The 10,687-nt window shown below is 48.5% G+C and overlaps 1 protein-coding gene and 2 long non-coding RNA genes across 35 annotated transcripts in view; 2 read left to right on the plus strand and 1 right to left on the minus strand.

The window, feature by feature from the left end:
* LOC127922264 (voltage-dependent T-type calcium channel subunit alpha-1H-like) overlaps positions 1-1,566 on the plus strand; it is a gene marked incomplete at its 5' end in the record, with an annotated part of 14,020 nt that extends 12,454 nt beyond the window's left edge. Inside the window, 2 exons of the mRNA XM_052505914.1 lie at positions 192-313; positions 501-1,566. Coding sequence (XP_052361874.1) covers positions 192-313; positions 501-842 — 464 coding nt within the window. The remainder of the gene's footprint in view (positions 1-191; positions 314-500) is intronic.
* Positions 1,567-5,677: 4,111 nt separating this feature from the next.
* On the minus strand, positions 5,678-6,342 carry LOC127922266 (uncharacterized). Its single transcript, XR_008110707.1, has 3 exons — positions 6,212-6,342; positions 5,754-5,886; positions 5,678-5,715 (listed from the first exon to the last, which is right to left on the minus strand). It is a non-coding gene; the product is annotated as an uncharacterized LOC127922266 (long non-coding RNA).
* A 1,883-nt stretch (positions 6,343-8,225) lies between these two features.
* On the plus strand, positions 8,226-10,587 carry LOC127922265 (uncharacterized). Of its 33 annotated transcripts, XR_008110706.1 has the most exons (7): positions 8,226-9,522; positions 9,588-9,731; positions 9,772-9,957; positions 10,003-10,060; positions 10,180-10,322; positions 10,358-10,387; positions 10,448-10,587. It is a non-coding gene; the product is annotated as an uncharacterized LOC127922265 (long non-coding RNA). The 33 variants fall into 33 exon arrangements; XR_008110688.1 differs by lacking the exon at positions 10,358-10,387 and having other exon boundaries at positions 8,226-9,526; positions 9,582-9,731; positions 10,180-10,327; positions 10,388-10,587; XR_008110675.1 differs by having other exon boundaries at positions 10,180-10,387.
* The last annotated feature ends 100 nt before the right edge of the window (positions 10,588-10,687 follow it).

Consider the following 10,687-nt stretch of genomic DNA (forward strand, 5'->3'; position numbering starts at 1 on the left):
GATGCTAGTAGCGTGTTAGCCCCAGAGACAGTCATGCTAGAGATACAAACGCTGACCCAATGAGTCCTGTTGACTGACTGTAAACAGCCTGCAGGTTTTGTACCTCAGGGTGAATAGTCTCGCTGAGTTCATATCCCAACGCCAGTCTAAGTTTTAGTGTTGGTGTCTGTCCCTGTTCGTCTTCTCCTCAGGCTCTGTGACATCGGTGCACTCCCAGCCTAGCGAAGACCAGGCTGTACTGCCCGGCCTCTCTCACCCTGTTCCCCCTCACATCGCCCCGCCAAGGCCCTCGCCCAGGGGGCTGCGTGGACAGGTGGGAGTACACACACACACACACACACACACACACACACACACACACACACACACACACACACACACACACACACACACACACACACACACACACACACCATGCTTAGTCTTCCACCACAAAACATGGAAAGGCACACACACACTGTGACCCTAACATTCCCCATTGTGTCCTCTCTGTGTTCCAGGTGGCTGTGAAGGTTCAGAGTGTTGCCTCAGTAGACAGACAGGACCCCCTCTCAACCCTCCGCCTGCTCTCCCCCCCCCCCTCCCCCCCCCCTCCCGCCCCCCTCTCCCCCCTTCCTCTCGGATCCCGCCGACGAGGAGGTGTGGCACATCACCAGCTCAGCGCGCCATTGGTGGGACAGACATGGAAGTGGGCGGTGTCACTCCCTCTCCCCCTACGCCTCCCCCGACTCCCCACCCTCCCTGAGGAGCCGAGGGAGTGCGCTCAGCCTGCTGGGTGCGGGGCTACAAGCTCACGACCCGAGGAAGGGCTTCAGCGTAGACACCCAGGGCTTCCTGGATAAACCCCGTTGTCCTGACGACCAGCGACGACACTCCATCGAGATCTGCCCGTCCCCTCCGGAGGACCCGCTGCTAGGGGAGGTGGACGGGGAAGAGAGGAGGCCCCGGGGTCAGGGGTCAGAGGTTAGAGGTCACAGGAAGAAGAGGATGAGCCCACCCTGCATCTCCATCCACCCCCCGGAGGTAGACTGCAACCCGCTGCTGAGACGCAGGACCCCCTCCTACGACGTCGCCGACGCACACACTCCCACACACACCCCGACACACACACACACACACCGCCTGCCCCATGCGCACACTCTTATCCGTACACATACTCTACCTCATTCACACACACACACTCCGTCCCCCACACACACCCTGTCCCTGAACTCCGACACGAGACCTTCCTCTCTCTACAGTGACTACAAGCCCCTCCCACAGTTCACCTTCGACCAACCGGAGCACAGATACACGAGTGGCATGTCCGCTGGCCTATCGAGCAATGAACCAGCCACAAGTCCCTCGCACTTTAACAGCAGGGCGGGGTTTAGCTCGATGAACAGGAGAACTGCCCAATGAGAGACAGAGCCTGGTACTGTAGTAGGAGAGGGATTCGTCAGAAAGACTAAACCCCATCCAGAGGGTGTGGCCTGATCTGGACAGAGACGGGTTGGATGGAGAGAGAGAGAGAACGGGGAGAGAAGAGGAGAGGGAGAGAGAGAGGGAGAGAGAGAGAGAGAGAGAGAGAGACAAAGACGGAGAGAGGGAGACAGAGAGAGAGAGAGATGGCGAGAGGGAGACAGAGAGAGAGAGAGAGAGAGAAGGGGGAGAGATAGAGAAGGGGAGAGAGAGAGAAGGGGAGAGAGAGAGAGAGAGGGAGAGAGAGAGAGAGAGAGGGAGAGAGAGGGGGGAGAGAGAGAGAAGGGGGAGAGAGAGAGAGAGAGAGAGGGGAGAGAGAGAGAGAGAGAGAGAGAGAGAGAGAGAGAGAGAGAGGGGAGAGAGAGGGGAGGGAGGGAGAGAGAGAGAGAGAGAGAGAGAGAAGGGGGGAGAGAGAGAGAGGGGAGAGAGAGAGAGAGAGAGAGAGAGAGAGAGAGAGGGGAGAGATAGAGAAGGGGGAGAGATAGAGAGGGGAGAGAGGAGAGAGAGAGAGAGAGAGAGAGAGAGAGAGAGAGAGAGAGATAGAGAGAGAAAGAGAGAGCCAAAGATAGAGAAGGGGGAGAGATAGAGAAGATAGAGAAGGGGGAGAGAGAGAGAGGAGAGAGAGAGAGAGAGAGAGACAGGAGAGAGAGAGAGAAGGGGGAGAGAGAGAGAAGGGGAGAGAGAGAGAGAGAGAGAGAGAGAGAGAGAGAGGGGAGAGAGAGAGAGAGAGAGAGAGAGAGAGAGAGAGAGAGAGAGAGAGAGAGAGAGAGAGAGAGAGAGAGAGAGAGAGAGAGAGAGAGAGAGAGAGAGAGAGAGAGAGGTTGTGAGGTTGTAACTCAGTGTTATTTAGTTTCAGGACTAAAGCCACATAAATCTGTAGCCAAAGTATTTCTGACACTCCTCACACCAGCCAGCCAATCAGGAACAAACATTTATGACACTCTGCCCTCACGTGAGCCAATCAGGAACCAGCGCCTGGCTGACCTCTGACCCTTACAGGAAGTGAGATGGGAGATTGACGGTGCTCCTTCAGATCCTCTACAGGAGCTCTACTTCCTGTTTCCTGGTCCACGATCACATTGATCTCTCAGACAGACAGACAGAAGAGGACAGCAGTCCTGGACACGTGTGTTGTGTGTTGTGTGTATTTGATCCCATATGCATCCGTCTGTTCAGATGCTCTCTGTCATGGATGTTGATAGACATGTCTTCATCTGCAGACAGACAGACAGACAGACAGACAGACAGACAGACAGACAGAGCGGTGTGTGTTCTGTTTACGTCACGTTGTATATACAGAAAGTATTTTATTGCTGTGATGATGAAATAACTCTATGCATTAATGCACCACATTTTCTTCTAGAGATCTATAATGGTTGTTTTGTTCTGTCATCCTCCTGTCTATAATGGTTGTTTTGTTCTGTCATCCTCCTGTCTATAATGGTTGTTTTGTTCTGTCATCCTCCTGTCTATAATGGTTGTTTTGTTCTGTCATCCTCCTGTCTATAATGGTTGTTTTGTTCTGTCATCCTCCTGTCTATAATGGTTGTTTTGTTCTGTCATCCTCCTGTCTATAATGGTTGTTTTGTTCTGTCATCCTCCTGTCTATAATGGTTGTTTTGTTCTGTCATCCTCCTGTCTATAACAAGTTCTGTCATCCTCCTGTCTATAATGGTTGTTTTGTTCTGTCATCCTCCTGTCTATAATGGTTGTTTTGTTCTGTCATCCTCCTGTCTATAATGGTTGTTTTTTTGTTAACGGAACTGTCATCCTCCTGTCTATAATGGTTGTTTTGTTCTTCATCATTCTATAATGGTTGTTTTGTTCTGTCATCCTCCTGTCTATAATGGTTGTTTTGTGGTCATCCTCCTGTCTATAATGGTTGTTTTGTTCTGTCATCCTCCTGTCTATAATGGTTGTTTTGTTCTGTCATCCTCCTGTCTATAATGGTTGTTTTGTTCTGTCATCCTCCTGTCTATAATGGTTGTTTTGTTCTGTCATCCTCCTGTCTATAATGGTTGTTTTGTTCTGTCATCCTCCTGTCTATAATGGTTGTTTTGTTCAGTCATCCTCCTGTCTATAATGGTTGTTTTGTTCTGTCATCCTCCTGTCTATAAGGAGTTTTGGAGATCCTCCTGTCTATATGGATGAGTTCTGATCCTCCTGTCTATAATGGAGGGGTTTTGAGGAGAGGGTTTTGTTCTGGGATGAGAGGAGAGGAGGGATGGTTGTTTTGTTCTGTCATCCTCCTGGAGAGGTTGAGGAGAGGAGAGGTTGAGGAGAGGAGAGAGGAGGAGGAGGAGAGTTCTGAGAGAGGAGAGGAGTTTTGGTCATCCTCCTGGAGGGAGGGGAGGGAGGTTGAGAGGGAGGAGGAGAGGAGGGGAGGGAGATGGGAGAGGAGAGGAGGAGGAGAGGAGAGAGAGGAGAGGAGAGGAGAGGAGAGGAGGGAGAGAGAAGGAGAGAGGAGAGGAGAGGAGGAGGAGAGGAGAGGAGAGGAGAGGAGAGGAGGAGGAGAGGAGAGGAGAGGGAGGAGGAGTCAATTCCTGGAGAGGAGAGGAGAGGGGAGGAGAGGAGAGGAGAGGAGGATGAGGAGGAGAGGAGAGGAGAGGAGAGGAGAGGAGAGGAGAGGAGAGGAGAGGAGAGGAGAGGTGGGATGAGATGTGTTAGTGTAGATATCTACAGACAACCAAAGGAATCCACCTGTAGTCAAAGTGCAGTAATGTCTCTGTTCCTAACGGTCCCATTACAACGTGACTCATGTTGTTCCTATAGTTACAGTAACCATCCCTTTACTGACGGGTGTGTCCTATCCACAGAGTCGACCAGTCAGCCCTGTCTGAAGGTTGGGTAGATACGACACATCTGGGTGTATCTGTAGTCCACCTGTTTTACATACAGTATATATACCTAACCTGCAACACACAGGGCTGTGACAGTATCCTGCATCTCTCTCCAGCAGCCTCACGCCGTACTCAGGTCATATCCACTTGTAGAGATGGTACCCCAAACACCAACCACACCTCACTATCACCTTACCCGATACTAATGTTAACCCTAACCCCTGACCCCTGTATCCCTAACCCCTGTACCCCTGTATCCCTAACCCCTGTACCCCTGACCCCTGTATCCCTAACCCCTTACCCCTGTACCCCTGACCCCTGTAGCCCTAGCCCAGTCAGTCTCTATATTGTAGGAGATCCTATCAGACTAGTAGATGCCAGCCAGTCTCTACGTTGTTTTATAGGAAGGAGAGGAGAGGGAGAGGAGGAGAGGTATAGTAGATCCCATCTGAGTCTCTAGATAGTAGATCCAGAGTCAGTCTCTATATAGTAGGAGATCATATCAGCCTGGTAGATTCCAGTCAGTCTCTATATAGTAGATCCCAGCCAGTCTCTATATAGTAGATCCCAGCCAGTCTCTATATAGTAGATGCCAGCCAGTCTCTATATAGTAGATCCCAGTCAGTCTCTACATAGTAGATCCGAGTCAGTCTCTATATAGTAGGAGACCAGTCAGTCTCTATATAGTAGGAGACTATATCAGACTGGTAGATCCCAGTCAGTCTCTATATAGTAGATCCCAGTCAGTCTCTATATAGTAGATCCCAGTCAGTCTCTATATAGTAATAGACCATATCAGACTGGTAGATCCCAGCCAGTCTCTATATAGTAGATCCCAGTCAGTCTCTATATAGTAGATCCCAGTCAGTCTCTATATAGTAGGAGACCAGTCAGTCTCTATATAGTAATAGACCATATCAGACTGGTGGATCCCAGTCAGTCTCTATATAGTAGGAGATCATATCAGACTGGTAGATCCCAGCCAGTCTCTATATAGTAGGAGACTATATCAGACTGGTAGATCCCAGTCAGTCTCTATATAGTAGATCCCAGCCAGTCTCTATATAGTAGATCCCAGTCAGTCTCTATATAGTAGATCCCAGTCAGTCTCTATATAGTAGATCCCAGTCAGTCTCTATATAGTAGATCCCAGTCAGTCTCTATATAGTAATAGACCATATCAGACTGGTAGATCCCAGTCAGTCTCTATATAGTAGATCCCAGTCAGTCTCTATATAGTAGGATCCCAGTCAGTCTCTATATAGTAGGAGACCATATCAGACTGGTGGATCCCAGTCGGTCTCGATATTGTAGGAGACAAGAGATCAGAATCAACCCCACCCTCCGTCTCTAAACCCCGCCCTCCATCTCTAACCCCGCCCTCCATCTCTAACTCCGCCCTCCATCTCAAACCCTGCCCTCCATCTCTAACCCCGCCCTCCGTCTCCAAACCCGCCCTCCATCTCTAACCCCGCCCTCCGTCTCTAAACCCGTCCTCCATCTCTAACCCCGCCCTCCATCTCTAACCCTGCCCTGCATCTTTAACCCCGCCCTCCATCTCTAACCCCGCCCTCTGTCTCTAAACCTGCCCTCCATCTCTAAACCCCGCCCTCCATCTCTAACCCTGCCCTCCATCTCTAACCCCGCCCTCCATCTCTAAACCCGTCCTCCGTCTCTAACCCCGCCCTCCATCTCTAACCCTGCCCTCCATCTCTAACCCCGCCCTCCGTCTCTAAACCCGCCCTCCATCTCTAACTCCGCCCTCCATCTCAAACCCTGCCCTCCATCTCTAACCCCGCCCTCCGTCTCCAAACCCGTCCTCCATCTCCAACCCCGCCCTCCATCTCTAACCCTGCCCTCCATCTTTTAAACCCGCCCTCCATCTCTAACCCCGCCCTCCGTCTCTAAACCTGCCCTCCATCTCTAACCCCGCCCTCCGTCTCTAAACCCGTCCTCCATCTCTAACCCCGCCCTCCATCTCTAAACCCCGCCCTCCATCTCTAAACCCCGCCCACCCCTGTACCATGTCACCCTTACTGGGTCACCAGCAGTATGCATGTAAATGATGATTATATATCAAGAGAATAGATCCGTAAACATGTCATTTATCAGTAGAGAGGAGCTTCCTGTTTTCTCCTTTTGAGACTTTTGATTGGATGATGAGACAACGTTTGTTTACTGGGAAGTAAAAGCCTGGCGTCAGTCTGACTGACCCCCCCCCCCATGTCAACTAGTTTGACCCCTGAACTTTAGAGTCAGAGTTGTCTCCAGCTATAGAATCTCCTGTCATATTTATAATTGATTTAGAGACAGGTGTTTTTCTTTATTATCATAGTAGTCAATACAATTTGGTAGAAAATCATTATAATAAAGAGTTTGACAGATGGAGAGTTTAACAGATGGATTTGAATCCTCAGATTTCTTTATTTTTTATGAGGAATTGTTTTGGACTATTTGCATGTTGCTGAGAAGAAGAACAAAAGATATTTAAAAATAAAAAAAAGATATCAGGATATTGTTTTTTTTTTTACATTCTTTTGATAAATGAAAATGTCCAGATGTTTCCGATGTTTGTAGACTGCCTTTCTAAATGTACCGGGCTCAGTTTGATCGGTAACAGGACTGTAATACTGATTTAAACATGATTTATTATTGTCCAATGCAAGATGTGCTGGGTGTGGTTTTAGTGTGTTTCTACTGAGACCGTTGGTTGGATACCGGCCAAGCTGTCACAGAGAGGGAACCATGGAAACAGGTTGTGGGTGTGGTTTATCTCAGAACCCCAGAAGTCAGATGTTTATCTCTTCCCCACCTGATCAGTCCACTAGTTACCCAACTGGCCAAGCTGTCACAGAGAGGGAACCATGGAAACAGGTTGTGGGTGTGGTTTATCTCTTCCCCACCTGATCAGTCCACTAGTTACCCAACTGGCCAAGCTGTCACAGAGAGGGAACCATGGAAACAGGTTGTGGGTGTGGTTTATCTCTTCCCCACCTGATCAGTCCACTAGTTACCCAACTGGCCAAGCTGTCACAGAGAGGGAACCATGGAAACAGGTTGTGGGTGTGGTTTATCTCTTCCCCACCTGATCAGTCCACTAGTTACCCAACTGGCCAAGCTGTCACAGAGAGGGAACCATGGAAACAGGTTGTGGGTGTGGTTTATCTCTTCCCCACCTGATCAGTCCACTAGTTACCCTACAAGTTATTTCCAGAGAATCTGATGTGTTAAAACTCAGTATGAAATAAACCCTAATAAAGATTTATTACATAAATGATGATGATGATGATGATGATGATGATGATGATGATGATGATGATGGATCTTTGGCATTGAGGTGAATCTGTGCTCCTATCTGATAAAATACTAATTATAACGAGACCCAAGTGTTTTTAAAACCGCACCAGCAGGCTTCAGGATGTTCTAGAACCAGTTTTGAGGACGTTGTAGAACCAGGCTTCAGGATGTTCTAGAACCAGTTTTGGGGACGTTGTAGAACCAGGCTTCAGGATGTTCTAGAACCAGTTTTGAGGACATTGTAGAACCAGGCTTCAGGATGTTCTAGAACCAGTTTTGGGGATGTTGTAGAACCAGGCTTGAGGAAGTTCTAGAACCAGGCTTCAGGAAGATCTAGAACCAGGCTTCAGGACATTGTAGAGGCAGGCTTCAAGAAGATCTAGAACCAGGCATCAGGACGTTGTAGAACCAGGCTTGAGGAAGTTCTAGAACCAGGCTTCAGGAAGATCTAGAACCAGGCTTCAGGAAGTTCTAGAACCAGGCTTCAGGAAGATCTAGAACCAGGCTTCAAGAAGATCTAGAACCAGGCTTCAGGAAGATCTAGAACCAGGCTTCAGGAAGTTCTAGAACCAGGCTTCAGGAAGATCTAGAACCAGGCTTCAAGAAGATCTAGAACCAGGCATCAGGACGTTGTAGAACCAGGCTTGAGGAAGTTCTAGAACCAGGCTTCAGGAAGATCTAGAACCAGGCTTCAGGAAGTTCTAGAACCAGGCTTCAGGAAGATCTAGAACCAGGCTTGGGGCCGTTTTAGCTGTGATGGAACCTGACCTTCAATCTATCAGAAACCTTGTCGTTTTAACTCTTGAGAGACTGGAGGAGATGGAGGAAGAGGAGGAGGAATAGAGGAGGAGGAGGAGGAGGAGGGTGTGTTTTCTAGCTGTCAATAGACAAGCTAACTGTCTGCAATAATTGCCCTCTGATGCTCCAAGAACTGAGAGAGGGTTTCCGAGGCTGGAATACAACTGTACTTTTGACGTTGTTTTGTTGCTGATTATTACAACGGTCAAACATTGTCCTGAAGGATGTTCCCTGTCGTCGAAAAAATAAACATTTTTTTTTATTCCTGAGCCGAAGGTGTCTGGTGTTTCTTCACAGAGCCCCTTGTGGGATAACAACTATTGACTGTGTTCTCAGCAGTCCCCACAGGATGGCGCCAGACTAACATGTCTTTAATATTGGCTGTATTCTCAGCAGTCCCCACAGGATGGCGCCAGAGAGCAACATGGCTTTAATATTGACTGTATTCTCAGCAGTCCCCACAGGATGGGGCCAGAGAGCAACATGTCTTTAATATTGACTGTATTCTCAGTAGTCCCCACAGGATGGCGCCAGAGAGCAACATGTCTTTAATATTGACTGTATTCTCAGTAGTCCCCACAGGATGGCGCCAGAGAGCAACATGTCTTTAATATTGACTGTATTCTCAGTAGTCCCCACAGGATGGCGCCAGAGAGCAACATGTCTTTAATATTGACTGTATTCTCAGTAGTCCCCACAGGATGGCGCTAGAGAGTAAGATATCTTTAATATTAACTATATACTCAGCAGTCCCCACAGGATGGCGCTAGAGAGCAACATGTCTTTAATATTGACTGTATTCTCAGTAGTCCCCACAGGATGGCGCCAGAGAGCAACATAACTGAGGTGTATAAATCCATCATTTACTCCAAACACTGTTGAGTTCCTATTTGGTCTTAAAATCAAAGTCGTAGTTTAGTTGTGTGCAAGTCAGTTAAGAACACATTTTTATTTTCAATGCTGGTCTAGGAACAGTGGGTAAACTGGTCTAGGAACAGTGGGTTAACTGGCCTAGGAACAGTGGGTAAACTGGTCTAGGAACCGTGGGTAAACTGGTCTAGGAACAGTGGGTTAACTGCCTTGTTCAGGGGCAGAACAAGGATCGGATAGTGTCGAGCAGAGTAGGGTAGGTTAAGGTAGGTTAGGGTAGGTTAAGGTAGGGTAGGGTCGGTTAAGTTATGGTAGGTTAAGGTGGGGTAGGTTAAGGTAGGTTAAGGTAGGTTAGGGTAGGTTAAGGTAGGGTAGGTTAGGTTAAGGTAGGGTCGGTTAAGGTATGGTAGGTTAAGGTAGGGTGAGGTAGGGTAGGTTAAGGTGGGGTAGGTTAAGGTAGGGTAGGTTAAGGTAGGGTAGGTTAAGGTAGGTTAAGGTGGGGTAGGTTAAGGTAGGTTAGGTTAAGGTTAGGGGTTATATCTGTATAGTGTAGAGCAGAGTAGGGTAGGTTAAGGTAGGGTAGGTTAAGGTGGGGTAGGTTAAGGTAGGGTAGGTTAAAGTGGGATAGGTTGAGGTAGGGGGTTATATCTGGATAGTGTAGAGCAGAGTAGGGTAGGTTATGGTAGGGTAGGTTAAGGTAGAGTAGGGTAGGGTAGGTTAAGGTAGAGTAGAGTAGGTCAAAGTGGGGTAGGTTAAGGTTAGGGGTTATATCTGTATAGTGTAGGTTAGGGTAGGTTAAGGTGGGTTAAGGTGGGGTAGGTTGAGGTAGGGGGTAGGTTAAGGTAGGGGTTATATCTGGATAGTGTAGAGCAGAGTAGGGCAGGTTATGGTGGGGTAGGTTAAGGTGGGGTAGGTTAAGGTTAGGGGTTATAACTTGATAGTGTAGAGCAGGGTAGGTTAAGGTAGGGTAGGTTAAGGTAGGGTAGGTTAAGGTAGGGTAGGTTAAGGTAGGGTAGGTTAAGGTAGGGTAGGTTAAGGTAGGGTAGGTTAAGGTAGGTTAGGTTAAGGTAGGGTAGGTTAAGGTAGGTTAGGTTAAGGTAGGGTAGGTTAAGGTAGGGTAGGTTAAGGTAGGGTAGGTTAAGGTAGGGTAGGTTAAGGTAGGGTAGGTTAAGGTAGGTTAGGTTAAGGTAGGGTAGGTTAAGGTAGGGTAGGTTAAGGGGCTTATATCTGGCTGAGAGAGAGGAATTTCTGGTAGTAACTCTTGGTCACATCAATCATCAGGTCCTGGGTACATTCTGGGAGCTCTCCTGAAAACAGACCTGGGAGAGAGAGAGATGAGGAGGAGGAGGAGGAGGAGGAAGAGGAGGAGGAGGAAGAGTGGGGAAGAGACACCAGTTAGAAAGAGTTGAAGACAAATCCAT

This window comes from Oncorhynchus keta, unplaced genomic scaffold, assembly GCF_023373465.1.
Source record: "Oncorhynchus keta strain PuntledgeMale-10-30-2019 unplaced genomic scaffold, Oket_V2 Un_contig_2504_pilon_pilon, whole genome shotgun sequence".
NCBI classification, from domain to species: domain Eukaryota; kingdom Metazoa; phylum Chordata; class Actinopteri; order Salmoniformes; family Salmonidae; genus Oncorhynchus; species Oncorhynchus keta.